Below are 25,505 nucleotides of genomic sequence, written 5' to 3' on the forward strand. Positions count from 1 at the left end.
TCAGCCATAATATTTTTAATTGGAAATTATTGTTTTTAAGCCTGGAGTGTGTCTCCCAGAGAGCAGTGCTGAATAGCCCCATTCATCTCCTCTGTAGGATCTGGAGTCCTTTTGGCATTCATGTGTGAAAAGGATTTTGTTTAATGAGGCAAGCCAAGAGTTCGCTTTGCTTTGAAATCTCCTGAATTCCCTGTACTACCCGTCCCCTTGCCTCCCTGCCAACCTCCTCTGCCCCCAAGAGAACACGGTGGTGAGAGATTTCTTCTAAGCAGTGAAAGCCACAGCAGTAGTAGCAACTTCGCAACTTGTGAACTGGCTGCACAGAGACGTAGGTTTTGGTGTCCCCTGGCTTGTACCAGGATGAATTCTAAGGGACTGGCTGTCTTGAGCTGCTACCTTCTCCTCTTTGTTTGGGGTAAGTCTGTTTCTCCTTCATTCTTTCTTCGTCCTCTATGTTCATATGATTTCTCTCCCTTCCCTAGCAAAATGTGCCAAGCATTTCTCTATTGCCCACACAAGGAATTCTTTGTTTGGAGCATGAAAACACGGCCTCTCGTCGCCTGCCATACATCAGGAGCAGAGGGAGGCAATCTGTAGATGAGCTTCTGAGCTTTGGCTGGACCTTGGATCAGGTTCTGAGTGCAGAGGGCCTTTACAAAGCTAAGCTGAAGAGGATACATTGCTCAACAAATGTGAAAAATCTCCTTCTCTGAAGGATTTTTTTTAAAAATCCAGCTAAATATTTATCAGGAATATTTGAAAATGTGTCAGACTAGGACTAGGGAGACCTGGGTCAAAAGCCCCACTCCATGGGTGGCCTTCGGCCAGTTACACAATCTACCTGCCCAGCCTACCTCACAAGACTATTGTGAGAATAAAAGTGGGGCAGCAGGAGAGACAGAGCTATGTAGCCTGAGCTCCTTGGAGGAAAAGTGGGGTATAAATGAAATAAAAATGAAAAATGAAAGATTACTCTAGCAAAGACTTGCAATTTGCCTAAATTACTTCTTTGGTTCCAAACCCTCCCTGTTGTTAATCAAGCATTATTAGAGTGGGAGAAATTCATTCCTCCACAGGTAAAGGTAAAGAAGCCCAGATTAAGGCTAGATGTTTTGCAAACACCAAAAGTTTAGGACAGTTTTGAAATTCCAAATATAATCAGAGTCAGTGTGTGTGGATCATGACCTGCTGGAGTTAAGTCCAGAGACTATTCAGTTTTGAACTGAACCAGTGACAACAAGTAGCCTTTGTTGCCTTGTTTTTATAAAGAGTTTGCCAGAAGACATCTAGTTATGTATCCTAAAATCCTGACTATCTGAAGAGTATGGAATACATTAAAACATCTTGTTATGTACCATTCTGTACCTTTGATATGCATGAAAGTGTGGGGCCCCGGAAGTAGATATAGTCTTACGTCCTTCCTCATTTCATGCATGTTTATTCAGAAAGAAGGTCCGCTGGGTTCAATGGAACTTATTTCTAAGTAATTTTGCATTATTTTGTGTTTCAGTGGAAAAATGGCTGTTGGTGTGGAAGGACAGCTTAACTCTTTCCCATCTGCTCAAAATCACCCCTCCCCAGCTACTTTTTGCCTCATTAAGGAAAAGCTAGGGGAACCCCATATCTTTTATTGCTGGAACAAAAAGCAGCTTAGATTATACTGGGGGCTTCTTCACATGAAGCTTTTATCCTGTTATTGAGACTGGTTACTCATGGAAGTTTGCAGGTCCTTTAGATGATGTTGGTAACCTTAGTGTGCCCCCACACTAAAGGCACAGTCCTATCAAGATAGGCAGCCGCCTTCGAACTCGGAGGCGACTACCTATCCAAAGCAAGGCAGGAGAGGCACGGGGAGGATCGAGTTCTGCTGGAGTTCTCTTGTGAAAAGAGAAAAAGCCTCAATAAGAGGAGCTAGACCACAGCGCCATCTAGTGGCTGTTTAATGAAACATATGGAAGATGCAGATAAGGGGGGAAAGGAGGGGGGAAAGGGGGAGAAGGAAACACGTGTAAAGGGAGGCTGTCGTGATCCTGCATTTAAAACAGAAGTAGAAAGCCCCATTTTAAATGCGAGATTTTATGCTGGTGTAGAGATGCTCTAGGTTGTACTTTATGTTTTTGAGGAAAGGTTTATATTTTTGAGGGAAAATATATAAAAGGTTGGAAGAGAAAGAATTAAGAGGAGCCTCTCTCTTTCCCTCTCCTATCTAAAGTATACAGTCAACCTGCAACAAAATGTTGCAGTGTGGAGTATTCATATTCAGGGTGCCAGCCAGCCAATCATGCCTTCTTTGGGGAGGCCACATTCCATTCCCCCTCCCTCCAGGTTTTCCATTTCACACACACACACACACACACACACACACTACCAGCAACAACAACAACAGCCAGGGCCTATTCCACCCCCACTGAGTATGCTCAGTCCACATTGTGCTGATTTATATTCCACCCACCTTGGTTAGGGTTTTTTCCCCTCTGCTGGGTTTTTTTTTTCCTAAATACTTTTGTACATCCAGAAACCTCAGGGTCCCCCCAGGCTTGCTGATATGACCCTCGCGTATGGATGGTGCTGCTTTAACTACACAAGAACAGAACACTTGGAGAATGAGTTTGCTATTAGAATACGGGAGGGTTCGGAGGGTAAAGGGGTGGAGGGAATCAAAATGTTATAGCTAATGGGAATTTTCTCATGGCTCAATGGGGTCAACTCTTGGACTGGAGACAAGACTTAGTAAGAGCTGATGCATAACGATTATCATAAACAAGAAGTTCTTAAAAACTAAAACGGGTGCAAGAAATGGTAACGCAATTTTCATATTTTCACTCTTTGTTTATCCACCCAGTAAACCTAAATATCACTGCTGTTATGCCTTACAAACATTTCTTTTCATAGCTGAATGCCAAACAGAAAAGTCCCCCAAAGCTACAGAGAAGAAGGTCACGAAGGCACTGAAAGCCAGCGAGCCCAAAATTTCCAGAGTCACTGGTAAAAAGGCACAACAGGAAGCACCAAAGTTTCTAAAGAAAGGCCAAGTCAAACCCACCGGTGCTGCCAGTCAAGGACAGCAGTCCCCCTCCATTCTGACACGGGCAGTGAGGAAGGGGCAATTCCAGAAGGTTCCTAGCACACTGGTGCTTAGAGCAGGAGACACCCTGGACCTGCGCTGCAAAGGAAAGGCTGTCAAATGGAGATATCCTCCCTACCTGGAAGATGATGAGGTTGAGAGGCGTCTCTGGTGAGCAGTGGTGTTGAACCTCTGTCAGCCCAAGGGCTGAATTCCATCTTGGAGAAGTTCTCAGGGGCCGCATTCCAATGGTGGGTGAGGGCTGATGGCAAAAGGGGTGGGGCTGAAGGCAAAGAGGTGAGGCCAAAATACCAGCCTATTTGAGCTTAAAGCTCATACTGCCAGTAAATAAGCCTTAGGAGAGGGATTTCAGCCTTTTAGTATGCACAAAAGCTGGGAAACCACCAAACCATTGGCCAGGTGGAAGGGGATGGGGCCAGAGGAAGGGGTGGGGCCAACTGAGGAAACCCAGATGGCTGGATTGGAACCCCAGGTGGAATGGACTTGGTCCCTGGGCCTGAAGTTCTACACCCCAGCCAGTGTGTATTGATAGTGGTACCTTCTGGAGATCATTTGTGTCACATACATGCATGTCATGACTTGGTGTTGCATTGAGCAAGGAATGTGTTTATTGGAGAAACTGCCCGTACCTGGAGGAGGGAAGAATGACATTTCTTTGTCCTAACTTTGCACGGCCTTGTTTCTCTCTGTTCCAGGATCAAACATTTCGAGAGACACAGCCAGCTGATTGTCGTCAACTCCACAGCGGCAGACACGGGCGAGTATAGCTGCTGGTCATTCCAGTGCCGTGACAGTGAGTGTCACGATGGAGAGGACAGACTGAGCAAAGCATTCATCTTCTTCACAGGTTGGTATTTTTCATGGTTTACTGGGATGGATTAGTGGGCTTGGTCCCTTCAGGCTTTGTCGTTCTGTGATAAAGGACAGCAAGACATGTCTAGGACTAGAAAGAAGACCTTGGGCTTGGTGGCTGAGAAACCAGGAAGCTGGTTTAGGGCACAGAAAACCCACATTTGAGCCTCTTCTACATAACCCTGAACAAACAGTTTAGTGCTTCAGAACTATGTGAGACTAACTGCAATCTCCAGTAAAGGGAGCTTGTGAGCAAAATTACATACTGAGAGAGAAGTGAGGTATTTGTTTACCATTAGCTTCTGATAATAGAAATTCATAGCCATGAGACTGAGCAAGCTGTTAGAATGGACTGGACCGTTTTGTTCATAACATATACCATTCCCCTTGTGTTGTACGTTGAACTGTGGTGATTGGATTTGGTCTCGCACAGGGATTAGTAACCTAACCAGCTTGTTTACAGGATTTCATACTGCTCCCTGGCAGTGCTTCCAACCTAGGCCAGTGGCAAGACTTTTCTTAGGCCAAAGAATGTACTTCAGGAGGCATTGCACAATTAATTCACCTTGCATGAATGCAACACACTTCTTGCACCACAGCAGGTCTTATGGTGGACATGTGTCCTATTTTAGCAACATAGGAAGCCATTGGTCCATCTAGCCCAGCATTCTCGACACTCACTGGTGGTGGCTCTCCAGGGTTTCAGGCAGGGTTCTTTCCTAGCCCTATCTGGAGATGCTGGGGCTTGAACCTGGGACTTTCTGCATGCAGAGCACATGCTCTTCCACTGAGCTCCCTTTGTCCTACTTTACAGAGGACAGCCCTTCATTTGGAGGACACTTGAGCCCAAGTATGGTTTAAAGATAAAGAACGGAGAACAAGGGCCTTGAAGCTGCTCACAAACAGCACCTGAGCAGCATTCTGAGCAGCTGGGGGGTATCTCCACCAGCGATTTACTCTGAGCCAGCTGCGTTTGGAGGTTGTTAGGGATACATGACATCGTGGCCATCCAGCAGCAGCCCCGGATCTTATCAGGGAAAAACCGGATTTCCCAAGACCGCTTGAAGTCCGATTCTTTTCCTTAAGTCAGGTTCTCCCAGGTATAGTTGTTGTATGCCCCAAGCCCTGCATTTAGCTCGGGTATGCTAGCCCTGCCCAGGGGTGTGCCTTTCACCATGAGCCCAGTCAAGGAGTGTTTCCTTTCCCCGTCCCCATGTTTCCCAGCACAAACCAATTTGTGGCTACACAGAAGTAACTCCCATTGTGCTCAATGAGGCTTGCGCACATCAAAATTTACAGAGATCCCCCTGTACTGAAATACCGATTTTAAAGCACTGATTCCCTGAAGCCTGTAAAGCACTTTACTGAACCTGCGATTCTCCGTGGCTTGTCTGTTGCCTTCGGAAGTAACTTTCACACCCCTGTTACAGTGATCCTGTGCAGCGTTGGGTTACAATGGGGGCTGGTTTCCCATCCCTGTGTTCCCTCCCCCCTTTCCCAGCACAAGCATATGTGTGTCTACTCAGAATGCCGAATGAGGCTTGCCCTCTGAATGCCCACATCAGAATTTACAGAGATCCCCCTGAATTGAATATGGAGTTTACAGCACTGATTCCCTGAAGCCTGTAAAGTGCTTTACCAAACCTGTGATTCTCCGTGCCTTAGGTTTATTGCCTTAGGAAGTAACTACTTCACACCTTCATTATAGAGATCCTGCAGTTAGAAAGGGGGCTGGTTTCCCATCCCTGTGTCCCCCCCTGCCTTTCCCAGCACAAGCATATGTGTGTCTACTCAGAAGTAACTCCCATTGTGCTCAATGAGGCTTGCTCCTGAAATACAGGTGCATCTGGACTTTCAGGGGAAAGGAGAAGGGGGGGGAGAGAGAGAGAGAGAGGGAGAAGCCTCTCTTATTGGTTAAGCAGCCCCTGCCAGGCAGATGACATTCACTCCAATCCCCACCCCCACTAGGAAGTATGTTCTGTGAAGTGATTTTTACTGGTGTGGAGCACTTGCTTGTGGAGCCCTGCATGGACCAAAGCGCAGCAAAGCTGATTCCATTGAAAAAATCCGGTACTCCTCCATTTGCTTCTCCTTCTGTTGTCGTGGAGACACAGTCCTGGTCACACTCTTCCTGACTTCTGTGAAATATATTGTATTTCTATTTAAGTTATAGTCATTATTTCAGCATTTGGAACTATACATATCAATTAACACCTGCACATTTTATGCAAATCTATATCCTCCTTTGTCCTCTCTTTTGGTGATGCATTTTCTCTTTTGGGGCAATGCGTAAGTGGCCACCCTAGGTTCCTTGAAGTTACTGTAAAGCTGTGGTAGGCTCCTGATGAGAGAATTAGGAGCTACATCCAGCATTATACGGGTTTCCTTTCCCCTCTTCCCACCAGCAGCAGATCTGCTCTGCTGGTGGATGAATGCAAGTGGATACAACCCTATAATTTTATTGTTGAGTAGGGTTGCCAGCCACTGGCCATAAAAAAACAACTCTATCTCTGTCCTGCTGCTTGATATGCAGAAATTAATTGGTGAAGCTTTTCATGGCATGGCACTAAACATTATCTGCTGCTAAGGGCTATACATCAACTGGCTCTTAAAGTAGCTATGGGTGCTGCCAGTTCAAAAACTGGCAACCCCTTGCTGATGATGGTTTGAATGTGGCTTTTCTAGAGAGGCTAGAGATGACAATAGTTTTGCAGACCTGCCCTTCAGTGCAGGAGGAGAAACTGTCTTTGTACGTCCGTGTGTCACTGTCTGCTTTCTAATCAGACCCTCAGGAGCTATTTGTGCCCACCGAAGATTACTACGAAGTGATCCAGCTGCGTACAAACCACCCCACCCTTCTGCCGTGCCAGGTGACCAACCCGCTTGCCAAAGTGACATTGCACCGGGAGTTCCCACCGGAGAAAGTGCTTGTGGATGGGTTAGACATCTCCTATGAGGTGAAGAGGGGGTTTATGATCCACCGCCCACAGCCCTCCCATGCAGGCTCCCTCTTCTGCATGGCAAATGTGGATGGAGTGAGGCAGATTTCCACCAAATATATGCTGATTTATGTGAACTGTAAGTAGCCTTAACAATGAACTGTGAGTCCCCTGCCCCTCTCTGACTCTCTCTCTCTCTCTCTCTCTCACACACACACACACTTAAGAAATGTTTTCTGTACTTAAGTTGTCAAATTCAAATTAATTTAGCATAAGATGTCTAAAACCACAGGGGAGGGGGGCATCCTTGAGAGATATAACAAGCCCATCTCATCGAATGCTCCATTGTTCTGAGAAAGGGATGTGAATATGAAAATTCAAATGTATGAAATCTGTTGTCCTGGCCCCAACACACGTTGGGCTGTGTGTCTATGCCGGCAGCTAAACGCACACCCAGCCCCCTTCAGTATGAATCAAATCTTCATCTTTATTGAAACACAACATAAACAGAAAACAACCAATACATGCAGGATCCGTTCTTAGCTGTGGAGGGAGGAAGAATGGATGAGGTGGATGGACGAGGTGAAAAAACAAAGCAAGGCCCGGCCTTCAAGCTGCAAGTAGCACAGAACTTGGCCGAGGCAGGTTCCTTCCAAGCTGAGGAAGAGCTGTTGCAAAGCGCATTAGAAGTTCTTCCTAGGGACAACTAAGCAATGCATGACAAGGCCTGATGGGTCGCTAACAGATTAATATAGGGAAAACTAAAACAGTTACAAATGCAGAACTTAAGGGGCAACATAAGAAGTAACACAATGCCTAGTTGGGGCAGAACTTCTCTTCATAGAACATGCTTATGATCAGGGTGCTGGGTACCAGTATGTATCAGTTTACCCAACAGGGTGTTGGGTGATCCAGAGTCTGGAAGCTGGGTTGGATCAGTAGAGCTGACACTTTGAATCGGTTTGGGCTGCGTCAAGTCACAGGTGAAAGCCAAGACGGACACCCAGGAACGATCTTAAGCAGTAGGGCCGGAAGAGAAACTATGTGGAGCCACTGCTGGTCAGAACAGGCCAAGCTGAGCTAAATGTACTCATGGTCAGCTTCCTATGTTCACGTGAAGGTAGGGCAGGAAAAGGAGCAAGACGGCAGCGCCAGGGTAGCACCAATTGGGAAATAGGGCGACGTACAAGGGGATGTTGTGGTAGTGGTGGTGATAGCGATGAAACCTTGAGTGCAGGTTGGCCAGTGAAGAGTCTCTGGCAGCTACTGGCTGAGTGGCTGAGATCCTAGAGCGGCCTTCCCCAGCCTCATGTTTTGGACTTCATCTCCCATGCAGACTGAATGTTTGGGCCGTTTTCCTTTGGAGCTGTAGTGTTTCTGATTGGACAGGGAGTTGGCACCTTTCCAAGTTCAGGGTCCTCGTTCTCCACTGATACCTCCATGGGATCGTTTATCAGCTGGACTTGCATAAAAGGCTGCCGCCAGTCCGATTTTGACGGGTTAAATAGGCGAGTTCATTTTCTTCGAGTTTTCCTTTTCTCCCCCAACCTGGTGCCCTCCAGTTGTGCTGGACTTCAGCTCCCATAATTCCCAGCCAGCATGGCCACTCCAGCCGTTACGTATTCGGGGGGCAGGGGTTACTGTAGGCTAGTTATTGTTTTGAGCCTCGGCAGCTCCTGTGGAGTTGGGAGTAGCAGCGGTGGGTGGAGCTTCTGCTGAGTTCTGTAGGTCTGCGTGTGATAAATAAGGGAGAGCGGTGTTTGAGGCCTGCTGAGCCCAACAGTCGTCCCCTCTACCTATACAACACCAACGCAGTTGGAGGGCATCAGGCTGGGGAAAGCTGGGACAGGGCTAGACTGGGAAGCACGTGCGAGACCTCGTACACTGTATCCTCTGCCCCAAGGGTGCAGAACCACTTTCAGCCCAAGGGCCAAATTCTTATTTGGAGAAGCTCTTGGGGGCCGCCTTCCAGTGATGGGCGGGGCAAAGGCAAAAGGGGCGGGGTCAAAATGCCAGCAGATTGCAGCTTAAAGCTCTGACTGCCAGTAATTAAGCCTTAGGAGAGGCAGTTCAACCATTTGGAATGTGAGGAATACGGCGTAAAATGACTGAGAAACAACCAAATGCTCGCTGGTTGAGGGAAATTGGGTGGGGCCAAGGCAAGGGGGCATGGTCTTCTGGGAAGCCCTGGGGCCCCAGATTGGGACCCCAAGCCTGAGGTTCTGCACCCTCGCTCTATCCCATTCCTATTCAGCTTGTGCTCCAGTTGGGAGAACTGCAGGATTTTACACCAGTGCCCTTGGGTGTTCTAAACTAGCAAAGGCATTGTTAGCAAAGAGGCAGCGGCAGCAACTGGTTTCTGAATATATATATATATATATGTATATATATAGGCTGAACAAAGCACGTATTGAAAAGTGGGAGGAAGTGCCCGGCACACTGACTTTTTTGTCCTCTATTTCCAACACTGCAGATCCGTCCTCGGTGCCCAAACCAGCTGTCAGGGCCTCAGTGGCCTCCTTTCAGGTTGGAGAGAACTTCAGTGTCACTTGCACTGCGTTTGGGGAGCCAGAAATTGTTGTCGATTTCACGTGGGAATATCCGGGACAGCAAGTAGGTGACGGGGTGCCAGTAGGGTGGGTGGGTGTGGGAAAAGAGAAGTGGCTTGCCCCATACAGTGCTACTCTTTCAAGTACTTCTCCTCTACTGCTGATCTGTGGCATTTCCCCCTTAGAACTCTGAACGAAGGGCTATCATGACCCATGAACCCAGTAAGCGAGAGGATGCAAAGCCAACCTGAATTATGATGGGTCTGACCTGCTCGAAGGAATGGGTCAGAGACTGAATGAAAAAATTAATTGTTCCTCTTGAGAAAAACACCCAACAGCCTTGTTGTGTGGTTTGCCCGCACCTGAATAATTTTCTGAGTGCTTCCAGGAGGACGGTTCCCAGTGCTACCAGTCAAAAGGCGCTGTGCAGCTAGTCTGTCTTTTCATCCTTAACGGATTTTTTTGTGGAAAGCAGAAAGATGGAAGAAGTGGTGGGAAAGCATGGGAGGGTTACAAATGGAAGATGGCATCTGACACACACAGATTTCATGGTAAATGCCTTGTCGGAAAGCACCTTATAGCTCCACAGACTGTGGGAAAGGGATAAAGTTGCCAGTGTTGATGACATCTCCCTAATAACTAAGGCTGCAATATTTTGCACTTACCTGGGAGTAAGCCTCACTGAACACAATAGGACCTACTTCTGAGTAAACATGCATAGGATTGTGCTGTAAGTTGCTTGACCTACAATTTCTATTGATTTATTTATAATTTTAAATGTTCTAACCCGCCGTAAACTCCCAAGTCACTTTACAAGAATTTTAAAACAAATAAATCAATTAACAATACCTCACCAAATCCACTAATTTATAAGCATTAAGCAGTAGCAATAAAAGTTCACAGCTCATTAAAATTAACCAATGCAGGCGGGAATACAGATGCCTTCAAGAGAGCGATCGTATGGCCCCTAGACAATGTCTGATTGGCCATAGGATGGAGGGATGCCCTCCGCTCAAGGCCATAGACAGAGTTATGACCTCAGGTGGGGTGAAGCTGACCGGGGGTTTCCCCACTCCCTGTGCCTCCCAGCTCCCATGGAAAGCTCCATGGCAGCTCCTCTCCTGACGTTGGTGTTGTGACCTCACAGGGAGGGAGGAAAGGGAGAGAGGAGAGGCCATGGATATGAACACACAAGCCTCTCACTTCCCATGATCCCATCTCCAAGGTGAGTTAGCTAGATGGGATCAAATAGGGGACAGAGAGGCTGTAAAAGCCTCCCAGACTGTAAAAAAGCCCCCCAGCCTGTAAAAGGCGGTAAAAGCCTCCCACCCTGTAAAAGCCTCCCAGCCTGCCTGGCTCTAGTGGGCAGGGTGTAGGATAGACAGATCAGAGCCCTCCATCTAGTGGGCATCAGACCTATAGGATTGCACCCTGAGGTCATCTTAAACACATCTAATGATGGGTCCCTATGTATTTCCCCAGGAAGGGAGTTCTGAAAGTGTGGTGTCACCACTGAAAATGGCAGGCCTATAGGGCTTAGCTCTTTTTGTCTGCTTGTTTGTTTGTTTGTTTGTTTAATAGCTACTCTTGAGAAACCTTGCAGGAAACTCAAGGTCACCCTGGAGCAATCTTGTGGTCTTTCCTGGACCTTTGGATGAACAGTTTTAGGAAAAGTCAGGTAAATAGGCTGTATCCAAACCAAAAACCTGAATCATGATCAAGACCTCAAAGTTGGGGGCAAGTGTCAAGAGTGCATCTCCAAATGACAAGTCCTCCCACAGGGAAAATGGCATGGCAGGGATGCAGCTCTCAGAACCACAAACATCTGTGATGCTTCAAGGTTGCTTAGGTGTTTACTTTGGGGGGAACTTCAGCTGGTGTGAAGACGCAGTCCGTGCGACGGAGAACATGGTGATGCTCAGGCAATCCTCTACTTCATTCAATTGCTTGGCAATCCTCTATCTCATTCAGTTGCATCTCACCCAGAAACAATGACTTAGCTGCTGAAAGTCACATATCACTGGAGGTTTTGTTTACTTATTTTTATTTTGTCTTTCTTGTGACAGTACTTCAGTCAGGACACTTACCCATGTTGATTCCTCCTATGGATGGTCCTGTGTGAGGGGCATCGCGTTATTCTGGACTGCAAATGGCTAATTCTATTACCCTGTTATTCCCTGTTCGTAGCTTCTTTGGTCCGCCACTCACCGTAAAACCCCGACGTGCGCTCACCGTTGCCGTTATAGTGTCACACGCTATGAGCTCTTTGCAAGATGGACTAAACATGACCAAATGGGAGATCAAACATGTGCACTGGCAAGATTTGGAGGCGTCGGCATCCTGGTTGCTGCAAATGTAGCAACGTTTTGTTCCCTTGCACCTTCTCTCTCCCCTTCTGTGCCAAGATGGCACTTCCTGCTTTGGCAGTGCGCATCAGCGGTGGTCTTCCCGGGCAGGACCACAGGGCACATATGCAACCATCTAACACAGGGGCACAGAACCTCTGGCTCTCCAGAGTTCCCCAGATGGCCACACCCCCTTTTCCCCAACTACCAACTGCTGCAGTGTCCAGGCAGGTGGAAAGTAAATCCATAGATTCACCCAGCAAAAAAAAAGCTTCCTACCTTCTGCCTTGACTGGCATGAACTGGCAGAGATGAAGATGAGGTAGATCAGGGGTGCAGAACCTCAAGCCCAGGGTCCAAATCTGGCCCTCAGCGGTTCCCCAGAAGGCCACACCCCTTTCCCCCCAATCGTTTGGTGGTTTCCCAGCTTTTGTGCAGTTTCTCTCCCATTCTAACAGGCTGAAATGCCTCCCCTAAGGCTTAATGATTGGCTGCAAGAGCTTTAAACTACAATCAGTTGGAATTTAGAGGATTTTGACCTTGTTCATTATGCCTTTGGCCTTACCCACCACTGGAATGCATCCCCCTAGACATTTTAAATTTGGCCCTTGGGCTGAAGCAGATGCAACACCCCTGATCTAGCACATTGGTGAGAGGAGAACCAAGGGACAGGAGAGAAGCCGCAATTCAGAATTCTGGTTTGTGTACTAGCATGACAACAAGCCTTTCTACACAAGGCTTTTATTGTATATAAGTATGTAAGTAGTGTGCGAGTCCTTTACACGACATTGTCAGCTTCCAGGGCCTTTCCTATGCTTTGCAACCATTACTGCATTTTTTTTCCTAACAAGGAAAATGTGTTATTATTTAGAAATGGCAGAATGAGAATCTTGTGTAATCGTGCAATTCTGCTACACCACAGTGCCACCTAGTGGTTGTAGAATGAAAAATATAGAAAGGCAAAGAAAGACATACACCACCACCCCTCAGAAAAAAAACACACATAAAGGAGCTGAACTGAATCCTGCAAAGAATCTGGAAGCAGAAGCCGCAGTAAATGTGTGGGATAAAGGCCTCATGTAGACATGCCTAATAGCTTATTTAGTTTCGTCACCCCATCCTTGCCAAGAGAATATGGCAGCAACAGAGGTGAAGAATCTTGTCTTTGGACCCATTTGATGTGAGGTGGTCTGCAGTACCCTAGCAGTGATGTGGGCTGAACAATGAAAAAAGCAGTCATGGAGATAGGAATTCTGCTCAGGCACATGTCACAAAGATCTTGTTGCATTCTCATCAGCATCACAGGTTGCTCAGGTTCCTGTCTGCACAGCTACATTGGAGGCCCTGGTAAACTCTGTTGTGCACTGACTATAGTATGCTCTGCCCACAAGGGATAACCCTTTTCTAAAATAATGCCTTTCCTCACTTTCAGATTGGCAGACCACCATATGTCCGTGAACGCACAGATTTGGTGCGACGTAGTGGACAGGTGCAGCAGGAATCCGAAAGCATCCTATACATTGATGAAGCACGTGCTGTGGATGATGGGTTGTATTCCTGCATTGCTGAAAATCTGCAGGGCACCACCACAGTGTCTACTCGGATTCGCTTGCTTCCAGCCCTACTGCCCCCAAGGAAGGCAAAGTCTGGGTAATCTCTCTGACCTGTATTGCTGAAAGACCCAGCTACTCTTAGAAATCCAAAGATTACAGGCTGCTGTCAAAAACGGGTAAAATGTTGCCTTCGCTAATTTTTCCCATTACTCCTTCTTGCTTTCTCATTCTAATAGCAAGTGTTGTTGTTTTTTGCTCAAGTAGAGAGTGAATGTTTGCGTACAAGGTATAACGGAAGATGGGGAAATGCTCTAAGACATTCATGGCTATTGCCAGAAGCAAGGGGGCACAACCTGAAGCCCTCAGCTACCCACAAAGCAAGGCACTTTCCTCCACAGCCCAGCTGATCACCTGGAGTGTGTGTGTGTGTGTGTGTGTGTGTGAGAGAGAGAGAGAGAGAGAGAGAGGGAGAGAGAAATACTGCTCCAGTGCTGCTGTTAGCAGCACTACTACAGTTATCTCACTGGAGATCACTGGGGAATGGGGGAGAGGAAAGTCTTTCCCGGCCCCAGCAATCCTGCTTCTGAGATTGCTGCTTTCCTGCTGCTAATAGTGGCAGTCTAACAGCAGTCTCAATGGTGATGGCTGGAGGATGGGAGAGGTTTAAACCTCCCCATCCCTGCCCGCTGAGATGTGTGCATGTGTTGTGAGGAGGAAAAGAGCGTGTGCGTGTGTGTGTGTGTAAATGTGTGGTATGCTTGTATGCCTGTGTGTGCATGTGTGCACATGTGTGGCCCCTGGCCCCAGGCCACCCTGAATGTGGCCCTCAGGGCCAAAAACATTGTGCACCCTTGGCCAGAGGAAATGCGGTCTCGGGAACACCTGCTCCAAATGCTCTCCCTAGTTCCCAGGGACTAGTGACACAAGGTGATGGGGATTTACCACCAGATCTCATCTCTCTTTAAATTTTGGAAAATATCTGCTGTGGGGAGGCTCAACTGACAGCTTATGGCTGAGTACATTTTCCCCTACTTGGATTAGGACTGCCTCCATCACAAGCTGCAGTTTTGCCTGCCACTAGAAATCTCAGGCAGAGAGGTGATTGATTTGTTTTTTAAAATTCAACCCGTACTCAGGCCAGATATTCATGCAGGTTTAGGCTGCATCCAGATGGGTGTATAATATAGCTCTAAAACGAAAATACAAAAAGTAAAATGTATGGGTGGTGGGCAGGTATAAGTTTGCCTCAAGTCTTACGCGAGAAGAACAAACCCCAAAACAAAACAGTGCAGTTCCTTTAATGTACCATTTGGGATAATGGTGTTTGCTGGTTTTATTAATTTTGCTGTTTTATCATTCTATGGGATGTTTGCCCTTAAAGGCAGGTAGAAATATTTTAAATAAAATATGTAAACTGGGCTTCAGCAAAGTGAATGACAGTGTTACTATAGCTTGTGGATAGGAAGACTGCTGAATCAAAGCTGAAATGAAATTTTGCTCAAATAAAAAAATTCATAATTTTGCTTTCAAATTTTGATTCTTATATTTGACTTTGAGGGCACATCTCTCTCTCTCTCTCTCTCACACACACACACACACACACACACACCCCTAAAATCTAACTCTTAGTAATCAGTTCTAAATCAGTAACATTAAGTACAAACTTGCTACATTAAATACTTTTACACCTTGTTTTTTCTACCTCCCCTTAATCCAACAGCATCCAGAACTGAGAATAAGGGGGTGGGGTGTCAAATCAGAAAAGAAAAATCAAAGTGTTACAAGCAAATTCAAACTAGATTAGTCTGAAACTCTTATTTACATTTATTTCCTGCCCAAAATAATTTCAGCTGTATATGACTTCTCAAAAGCCCCAAAGTATAAGTCAATCAGATCAGATGGTGAGGGAGGGAATTCCTCAGCCATGAGCAATAGTGTGCATTGTACCTTAGCCCATACAGGGTGATCACATCGTTGGGGAATCAGCTAGCAAACCTGATCCCTGCAGTGTAACTGGTTCCGTATACCTGGAAGCAGCCTTGCTGGGTCACTGTCTATTCATGTGGGGAGGGAGCGTAACTCAGTGGCAGAGCACGTGCTTTGCGTGCAGAAGGTCTCAGGTTCAAATCCCTGGCATCTTGAGGTAGGGCTGGGAAAGAATCCTGCCTGAAACCCTGGAGAGCTGCTGCCCGTCAGTACTGACCATACTGGGCTAGATGGACCAAGGTCCTGACTCAAGCACCCTGTGTTTCATATGGCTAGGAGGAATGATTTTATTTATTTATTACTGCATTTATATCCCGCCTTTTTTCCTCTTCCAAGGAACCCAAGGCGGCTTACATCCTCCTCCTCCTCTCCATTTTATCCTCACAACAACAACCCTGTGAGGTGGGTTGGGCTGAGAGTGTGTGACCGGCCCAAAGTCACCCAGTGAGCTTCCATGGCCGAGTGGGGACTAGAACCCGGATCTCCCAGCTCCCAGTCCAACACTCTCGCCACTACACCACGCTGGTTCTCAATGATGGCAGGGCTGGCAAAGTGTTTACATCTGCATTACTTCAGGAGTGAGCAACATGTGGTCCTCCAGATGTGGTTGGGCTACAACTCCTAGCCAGCACAGTCAGTGGTGAGGGATGATGGGAGCTGCAGTCCAACAACGTCTGGTGGGCCACAAATTGCCCACCCCCTGCATTACTTGTGTTCAGCCATTCCACGAGCTCAGTCATAGATCACCAAGCAAAACCTATGTTACTGTTATGTAACAGTACATAACAGTAGGTTGTTATGTCGCACCCCTATGCAAACATGGTGGGCTCTCTCCGCCTCTCCTCTCCATAACACACGTAGGATAGCCTTACTTCTAATCAGCTCTAATGGGGGGGGGGGGGAATGAAAAGTTTTCCAGCCAGATTTTTTTTTCCCACCAGGAAGATACACTGACCATTTTGAAGACCTCCATTTATTTTATTTTCATGACTTTTCCTGATTATTTATGATGTTCGTTTTCATCTGTTTTTTTCCCTAGGGGGCTCAAAGTAATACATTTTATGGCAGCTTTCCCCAACCTGGCTGCAGAATGCTGGGAGTTGTAGTCCAACACATCTGGAGGCACCAGACTGGCGAATGCTGTCCTAGAGCATTGGATACTCCTTTCGAGATCTAAGTAGACGGTTCTTCTGTCTGATTTTCCAGTGAGCTGAAGTGCCACATACATGTGCCACATCCCATTCTAAAATAATAAAATGCTCGGCTTTAGCGACTTTTGACTAGTTGTTGCAGAGCCTTCAGGAGCATCTCCCATCTGGGAAGGGCATTTAAATCCTTTGGCTCTGATCCAGCATTTCATGCATACAGCCGTGGGCTGCCGTGCATTCATTTTTCTAATCTAAAAGGCCCCATCCAGAAGTCAGGGCTATGTGTACAGAGTCAAGCAGCATGATTCTGAGCATGAACTCAGACATCCCACTGGATTCAATAGGACCTGATCACTTGGAAGTGTGCATAGGACTGCAGCCTTAGGAAGATTGCAGTAGCCCCAATAATCTGTGTGAACTGAGGGCTTGTTTCAGCCTCCCCCTCCCAATCCCCCCACCCCCATGCTAGGTGTTATTGCTAACAATCTGACTGAGGTTTTTGGGCTTGGGAAACATGCACACCAGTTATTTGCATGTAGCTATGGCCCTAACTAGGGGGCCGCAGTGGCTTAGTGGTTAAGACGCTGAATTGCAGACCGGAAAGTCAGCAGGACAGCAGTTCGAGACCCGAGTGCCACGTGACGGAGTGAGCTCCCATCTTCAGGCCCAGCTCCTGCCAACCTAGCAGTTCGAAAGCAAGAAATTGCAAGTAGATAAATAGGTACCGCTTCAGCGGGAAAGGCAACAGCGTTCCGTGCACCTCGGTGTTCAGCCATGCTGGCCACATGGCCACGGAAGCGTCTTCGGACAGCGCTGGCTCTTCGGCTTAGAAATGGAGATGAGCACCACCCCCTAGAGTCGGACACACACGACTGGCTGGGGACACCTTTACCTTTTTTTATGGCCCTAACTCAGGAGTGGGCAGGCTTGAGCCTTTTAGGATCTACTTTGTTTTTCACTAGATCCCCAAGGTCCACCCAGCAGAGCCAGGTGCAAAATAGTGGCTCAGGAAGGGGGACATAGAAATGAGGAACAAGGTGCCACAGAGCACTTGCTCAGCCCAGGAATTCATTTTCAGTACAGAAATGTACTGGAGCTCACACACAAACCCTTTCACACCCACATCTATTCCTGTCTCCACGCCCGCCCAGCCACCCCCTTTCTTGATTTCAGCAGCCTGATTAAGGGGGAAGGGCTTTTTGTCAGGGCCGCCTACCATGAGGCAGAGTGAGGCAACCACCTCAGGTGGCAGATATGGGGCAGGGGGGAGCTGTTGAAAGACAAAGCTATATGGAGCACAGGGCCTGCCCCTGTGCCCCCTAAGCTAGCCTGCTGCCCTCAGGAGGGCACTGTGCCATCACCAGTGTCAAAATAAGATTCATCTCCCAGCGCGTGTGTGTTATCCTTTGCATCAGGCAGCAAAACGTCTTTTCTGTTGTCGCTTTTGTTCAACCTTTGGTAGTCAGAAGAATCACTTGCTGACGTGTGTGTGTGTGTGTTAGCACCCCCACCTCACACACGCAGTGTGTGTGTGTTAGCACCCCCACCCTTCAAAAACCTATATCTGACCCTCCCCACCCAATGTAAAAAAAATAATTTTCCCTTTAAAACCGCAAAAGCGGCAGCAAAATGTGCAGCAGCGAACCCTCACATTACCATTTTAGTGGGGACACTCAATCACTCAAGGTAGCCTGCTTTCAATCTTTAACATTTCCCCCCTTCTGTGCATGTTTACTCAGAAATAAGAAATAAATCTCACTCCCCTGCAGTGAAAGGGTTAAAGGCTAACTGTAATAACTCGCCCTAAAGTGCTCTTTCACTTCTCCAATGCTCCCTTATATTGCGATTGCTTGTTGTGCTTCTTTGATATTCTGTAGTTCCTCTGTTATGTAAAATCACTTCTCTCTTGATCACTTGATTGCAGTAACAATCTTGCCTTGCACTGCAAGGGGGGGGGGGAGAAGGGGAGAAAGAGGAGGGGGTGGAAGCAGTAGGCAAAAGTGCACACATGGGGAAAAAATGGGGTGGGGAGCAGTAGTTCTGCAGCAGATTGCTGGGATGCGGCAAAATTGGGGTGGGGTGGACCTAGAAATAGGGAACATCGCAATCCTATGCATCTCTACTCAGAAGTCAGTCCCACTGGGTTCAATGGGGCTTCCTCCCCCGTATGTGGGTTTAGAATTGCAGGCAACATCTCCCAGAGGAGTTCTGAGAAACAAAAAGAGGAACATCATCATCAACAACAACACTGAGAAGGGGCATCCTGGTGGAAGATGAAGGCCAAAACTTCTGGTGGGCCACAGGTTGCCCACTTGTGTCCTACATGATGAATGCAGAAAATCCCACCCGTTTGAAGTTCATCATTTTAAAAAAAGGAGGAGGGGGAAAGAAAAAGAGCTGGGGCTTTCACCAACACGCACACGAGATACTCAGCATGATCAACAATTAGGAGCAGATCACTCTCGCCTGCATGTGCCAAGTCATCACCACTCTGGTGTGGCGTAGTGGTAGATTTCCTAGCTGGAAACCATTCAAAGAATTTCCTCATGGTGAATGGCTTGATAAAATATCTCAGTTGCAAGGTGGGTGTGCTTCTCCAGAGAGAAACTCTTCCTGGTGTTGGGACATAGATGATTGCTGACAATTAAAGACTTGTCAAGATTGAGAGAATCCCATTTTTGTTCCCTGAAACATAATTCCAGGAACCAAGAAGGTTGGCAGGAGTTCTGCGGCCACAAAGTGAAGCGGCAGAAATGGAACCAACCCTTTATATTAGGCCTTCAGCCCACTGAATCTAACACAGTCCACCAGGCATGTGTGGTGGTGTGTTGGGGCAGCCTTCCCATACCTGGTGTCCTCCAGATGTGGCTGAGGATTAGGGGGTGTAGTCCAGCACATCTGGAGGGCCCCAGGTCGGGTAAGGCTGTACTAGGGCCATTGATCACAGTCAAACAACATGCTACTTTAAGTGTGTAGCATGTAGTTGAGGATTACTTTTTTCTTACTCTAGCGATTAGGATTGGGTCCACTGCCCACTGAGAGGGGAGGATTCAGTCTCCTGTCACCACCATTTGCTTCCCCAAATCCTTCCCCCATGGGGATTTTAAAAAGAGAAAAAGCCTCCATTGACACCAACTGATTTTGGGAAGCAGTGTGTGTGTGTCACGGGGGGAGGTTTAATCCTCCCCTCCTGGTGCATGGTGGTCCCAATCCAAATTGGGGCCGCATGCACTTACTCTTGAGTTTTAAAAAAAGATACTGCTCAGCTACATGCTACGTAATTAACTTAGGGCGCAATCCTATGCCTGTTTGGACAGAAAAAAGGCCTACAACTCCCAGCATTCCCCAGCTGGCTGGGGAATGCTGGGGGTTGTAGGCCTTTTCTCTGTCTAAACAGGCATAGGATTGCACCCTTAATGTGTAGTTTGATGCTGCTTGCTAGATACTTCAAAAACAGGCGGGGGGCGGAGGAACATCAAGGACCTGATAAGTCAGTACTACGCACGGCTGGTGGGCTGCATTGCTCAAACGTTGTGTGGAACTATGTTCCATTTCCCCAGACAGAAACTAGAAATTCACTGGCTTCCCTTGAACATTCAGAACTAGTTACGAGCCAGTGTTTATTTGCTACATTCTATGTGCACGTTGCACTAGAGGTCACCATTTCCACCAGCACAGGGCATATGAAATGCTTTGTGATTAGAGCAATTCATGTTACACTCACTTCGCTCCCATTCCAATTCTTCGTTTTACACCACTGCAAATGTGCCTGCTGCTATGCACCTCTGCAGTACCTTCTCCGATTTGGACACACAATAGCTCCTTTCTCTGCAGCTAATAGCACCACATCACAGCCGGTAGAGGGCAGCCTCTTTTGTCAGTTTCACAAGACAGTCCCGTTTTTTAAAAAAGAAGCCAGAAGCAGCCCTCCTGGATTTGCAGTCCAAATGCTAGCATTTTGAGGCTGTTTCTGATGTGATGTTGCGGAGTCACAGAAAATCTGACCTGAGAAAGAAAGGACCTGTGAAAGCAGTCGGAATACTTGCTGTTGAAATGGAAAGAGTCATATTGTTTCTGGAAGGAACAGACTTGGAGGAAATGTCCATTCAGTTTTCTCCCAGCTATGTGGAAGATGCTTCTCCAATGCATCTGTTCCGATGTTTAAATGATCCAGCCATGTGGGCAGAGACCAACCACCATCACGGCAGGGACGACCTACAGCGATCAGGCCCTACCCACAGAGTGGAGTCCTTTTTTAAGCTCTCTCTCAGCCACAGGGGACCTGGTCATGGATAAGTGGCTACCATGCGGCCTGGAGAACACCTAAGGCACACCTCGGTTACAAAAGTTCACATCCATATTTTTGTCTAAGTCCTCCAAAGCATTGCATTTACGAATACAATAAAATGCTTGAGGTTGGGTCTTGCTCTTCCAGCTCAGATCAAAGCAATCATGGAAATGTAACTTCCTGTAATATCTAGTGCAGGGGTGCCGAACCTCTTCCAACCTGGGGGCCAAATTCCATTTTGGAGAAGCTCTTGGGGGCTGCATTCCAGTGGTGGGCAGGGCTGAAGGAAAAGGGGGTAAGACCAAAAGCAAAAGGGGTGGAGCTAAAATACAAAAACATCCCAGCCTATTGTAGCGTAAAGTTCTTCCTGCCAGTAACTAAGCCTTAGCAGAGGCAGTTCAACCTTTCAGAATGGGTGAAAGCTGCACACAAAAGCCAGGAAACCACTGAACAGTCAGGGGGAAGGGGGCATTGCCAGCTGCGGAAGCCCAGGCCCAGAGGGCCAGATCGGGACTTCAGGAGGGCAGTATTTGGCCTGTGGAGCTGGTCCAGCAGATTTAATTTGTATCTCCACTCCCACTGTCTATGGCTTCTTCTCACCTACAGCCAAAACTACTGAAATATTATTCTAAGGGTAATTGGGACACCACCATAACTCATGTATTCTAATGTCCGAGGTAGTTAATTCTGCTACCTCCCAGTGGGGCGTGGGGCGGAACGCCCCTGGACAGTGCTTGTTTGCATAGACTGAAATGTTGGTAGGTTTAACATTGTCTCTTGGCTAGCATTCAACACTGTAGCGTTTAACGTTGTCTCTTGACTAGCATTAAGGCTGACTTTTGGGGGGATGTATGGGTGTGTGTGTGTGTGCGTGCGTGTGTGTGTGGTGGGAGGGAAGAGTACCACCTTTCCTGAGGCAGGACAGTTTAACCTCTTCAAGTGTCAGAATGACGAGGCCATTGATAGGAGAGAATCAAAGCACGTGGTACCTCAGGAACCGTTTTTACACCGTAGCATCACAGCGCACCGTGTGTCACCGCACACTAAGCTCTAAGTCTAGGTGACGGGAGAAGGGCAAGAATGAAAGGGTGGGACACTTTCATCCTCATCCTCTCTGCCTGCCTCCCCCCATGCCTGGCGTACATCAGTCTCTTTGGCCCTTCAGAGTGCTACGTCGCGATGAGCGTCGCCTCCGTGGAGATGGGGAAGGTGTGGGCGGAATCGCCGTTCAGCACTCTGTACAGCAGCTCTTCCTTCTCCCGGTGGGCTTGCTCCCTCAGCTGCGACTCCTTCTCCAAGGCCTCGCGAATCGTCAGGAGCTCATCAGACAGTTGCCTGTAAAGCAGAAGCAAACAGGAAAACATGTTGGGACCATTTTCAGAAGGTGCAGGGCAGCTGGCAAGAGGGAGACAGGCATCAGTTTTCATTATGAGAAGGGAAGTAGGAGAATTTCATTTCAATTGGTTCTTTAACTTGTATTTACCCCGTTCGCAACCGTGAATGGGAGCACCGTTTTCAGAGAAAGCTTTCACATTCCCGAGCTTGCGTTCATAAAATGTGTACTTTAGGAAAACACACATTTTTTTTTTAAAGCATTTTCACCATACTTTAGTGTATGGGGGGAAAGTGAGCATTTGGGTCTACATGTTATAAAAATGCATACTGAAATGTGCACTTTTCCCATTTTAACAAAAAGTAAAACAGAAATGGGAGTGAAGCGATTTGAGCTTCAAGGTGGAGAGTTTGGAGAATCTTGACAAGCTCAAAAGTCACTGATTCCCCCGTCTCTTAATTATAAGCACTTTCCCACCTCTTTTGTATGAAAACTATACTGTGGGAGAACCGAATGGTCTTGAAAACAGAATGAAGTGAACATGAAATAAACATGAAATAAACACACTAGAGCAGCCACCCCCAACCCTCCGATCTGATACTGGAAAAGTGGGGAGATGTTTGGCACCACAACTCCCATCATCCCTGGCCATTGGCCATGGTGGCCTGGACTGATGGGAGTTATAGTCCAAAATACCTGGATGGCGCCAGGTTGGTGAAAGCTATACTAAAGATATTCAGAGTGATGCTTAAAAAATAAGTAAACCAGAAAAGAGCTTATTAGAGCCCTGCATTTTGGCAGTGCTGCTTATTGAAACAGCCACTCCCCCGGACTCTTTGAGGAAACTTCTCCAGTAGTAGTCACCAGAGCACACAGGAAATTGAACAGGAAGTAGATCAAAGAAGGGGTATTTTCTAGCACAAGGATTTGTTATTACAGTAGCTGACTGGCCACTACCACAGCGATGCTGATCCTGCAAGTCCAGACAGGCTGCATACAGATATACAGGACAGCAGGGCAAGCATACTGAATCTAGGTACTACTGGACCAAAGGCTTTCTCTGGGCATACTTTACAGCGGGACTGTTGAACTTCAGGCCCATGAGCCAAATCTGGCTCTCTGAGGTTCCCCCATTCCCTCTTCCCCACATCACCAGATGGCTCCTGCTTCCCCTACCCAACCACCTACTTTCTGTGGTTTCCTGGCTTTTGTACTTTTTTATCCATTCGAAAAAGGCTGAAATGCCACTCCTAAGGCTTAGTTACTGGCAGTAACAGCTTTAGGGCGCAATTGTAGGGCCGCTAGACAGTTGCCAGACGGCCATAGGATTGGTCGGTTGCCAGGAACTGACCTCAGAGCCTGCGCTCCAAGGTCAGTGCCCGGAAAACCACCTCCCCTACTGCCTCATAAGCAGCAAGGAATGTCCCTGGGCTCCGGGCTTCTAAGAGCAGTGCAGAGAGGGGCAAAAGGGTGCGTTCCCAGGGGTGGGGAGTGCGGAAGTGCTAGTACAATGCTTCCTATACATCGTCATGCCTTCCCCCCCACGCTCCAAGGTCCCATGGCTAGACAACCGAAATCGGCCATCTATCCACAAATGCAGGGCGGCCGGAGCATGGAGGAGAAGATCCCCTCCACACTCCGCCCTCCTTGCACTGGATAGGTGGTCGCCTCCAAGTTCAAAGGTGGCTGTCTATCCACATAGGATTGCTCCCCCTAGGTAAAACAGGTTGGTATTTTGGCCCTGCGCCCTTTGCCTTTGGCCCCACCCACCACTGGAATGAGGCCCCCGAGAGCTTCTCCAAATCTGAATTTGGCCCTCAGGCTGAAAGAGGTTCAACACACCTGCTTTACATGCATCTCCCCAGCTCACCTACCAGACCCCTTGACAAAGGCTAGGCATGCTGGAGATACTTCATGCGGCTGAAAAGATTACCTTGTCACTGCCACGTGGTTCTGCATCCGTACTTGGAGATCTTCATTCTCCTGTTGAAGGGTTTTAAGCTTTTCCTCAAGCAACAAGTTTCTCTCCATCTGTAACAGGCCAGAACAATGATCAAACGGCAGATAAGACACAGGTATTGCAGATGCGATACCATCCCGAAATCTAGAAAATGCTTCCCAAACACATTCACGTATCAAAGGTTGCATATTGGTACGTACACTGGTATTTAGTAAACTGGTAAGATACTTGTTTGGCTGTCAACCACAAGCTCATATTTGTAGACTAGGAGTGCAAAGCTATTAATGTTTTGTCTTCTGCAGGAAACCAAAGAAACTGGGTGGTCTAGAGGAGGGTGTTGAATCTCTTTCACCCCAAGGGCTGAATTCCATTTCTCAGGGACCACATTTAAGTGGTGGGCGGGGCCAGTGACCAAAGGGGTGGGCCCCAAATCACCCCAAATATCAGCATGTTGTAGCTTCAAGCTCTTGCTGGCAGTAACCAAGGCTTCCGAGAGGCATCTTAATCTTCTAAAATGGGGGGAAACTGCACAAAAGCCAGGAAACCACCAAACGATCAGTGGTCGAGAGAAAGGGGGTAGAGGCAGGGAAAGGGAGTGTGGTCATCTGGAAACCCTGGAGGGCTGGACTTGGCCCCCGAGCCTGAGGTTTGAACACCCCTGGTCTAAAGAATATTGATGGTATCCAGAAAAAAAGTCTGTAGGGCTTCCCAACTTTGGAGGGCAGAGTGTGGCCATTCAGGGAGGGATCACAAAGGTCCCCTCTACAAGTCTCTACTAATTCCTAGGAACAACTGTGAAAACTAATTCATCCAGCCCACCACTGTTTCCAGGTTCAGCAGCTTTTTGTCCAGGTTGTGGATGCGTTCATTCTTCATCTCAATGACAAAATGCAGACTCTCTAGTTCCTGTTCCCAGAACTGGCTGGGGCTGCCATAGTCCTAGAAAAACCAACAGGGAAAAATTTTAAATATGCACCATTAACGAGAAGATCGGCAAACTCCTGCAGCCACTTACATCCCTTCACACATATATACCGATGTACATGTTCAGGCGTACTCACAGCTGCCACATAGGAACGCACCTACATCCAAGGGTTCAGCCTCTCCCCATCCAAGTTTTGGAGACGGACTACAGCTACAGTCTTATACCTGGGATGAAGCCCCGCTGACTCAGTGGGAACTTCTCAGTACATATATATTGGATTTCTGATTATAATTGTAAGGTCTGATCCATACATGCAGGTACATTACTTGCAGTGCAATCCTGAGCATGTCTACTCAGACAAGCTCAGTGGGACTATATGTCCAGGGCAGTGTGTAGCACTGCAGTCTTGATGACTCAGAGATGAACAGGTGCACCACCTCCATGGAAAGCACCGCATTTGAGGTGACATTCCCTTTGTTCCGTGACAACTATTTTATTATTTATTTGTTTGTTTGTTTACACAGGTTTGCATACCGCTTTCCA

At 47.5% G+C, this 25,505-nt stretch overlaps 2 protein-coding genes across 3 annotated transcripts in view; one reads left to right on the plus strand and one right to left on the minus strand.

The window, feature by feature from the left end:
• Positions 1-236: 236 nt before the first annotated feature.
• Positions 237-16,580, plus strand: LOC146354540 (platelet-derived growth factor receptor-like protein). 2 transcript variants are annotated; one of them, XR_014787427.1, is made up of 7 exons: positions 244-415; positions 2,893-3,235; positions 3,781-3,932; positions 6,722-7,015; positions 9,350-9,489; positions 13,202-13,498; positions 16,348-16,580. XR_014787427.1 is itself a non-coding variant. In XM_084832432.1 (6 exons), exons 1-6 carry the CDS (start codon positions 361-363, stop codon positions 13,421-13,423), a joined length of 1,206 nt encoding a protein of 401 aa, XP_084688558.1. In that variant the 5' UTR covers positions 237-360; the 3' UTR covers positions 13,424-14,851. The 2 variants fall into 2 exon arrangements, 1 of the variants encoding a protein (XP_084688558.1); XM_084832432.1 differs by lacking the exon at positions 16,348-16,580 and having other exon boundaries at positions 237-415; positions 13,202-14,851.
• A 3,461-nt stretch (positions 16,581-20,041) lies between these two features.
• CCDC69 (coiled-coil domain containing 69) overlaps positions 20,042-25,505 on the minus strand; it is a 56,485-nt gene continuing 51,021 nt past the window's right edge. Inside the window, exons 7-9 of the mRNA XM_084839188.1 lie at positions 24,857-24,976; positions 24,011-24,108; positions 20,042-22,079 (exon numbers count right to left, since the gene is read on the minus strand). Coding sequence (XP_084695314.1) covers positions 21,914-22,079; positions 24,011-24,108; positions 24,857-24,976 — 384 coding nt within the window. The 3' untranslated portion in view covers positions 20,042-21,913. The remainder of the gene's footprint in view (positions 22,080-24,010; positions 24,109-24,856; positions 24,977-25,505) is intronic.

This window comes from Heloderma suspectum, chromosome 2 (assembly GCF_057233095.1).
Source record: "Heloderma suspectum isolate Gila_16-S chromosome 2, 16-S_ref, whole genome shotgun sequence".
In the NCBI taxonomy this organism is placed as follows: Eukaryota; Metazoa; Chordata; class Lepidosauria; order Squamata; family Helodermatidae; genus Heloderma; species Heloderma suspectum.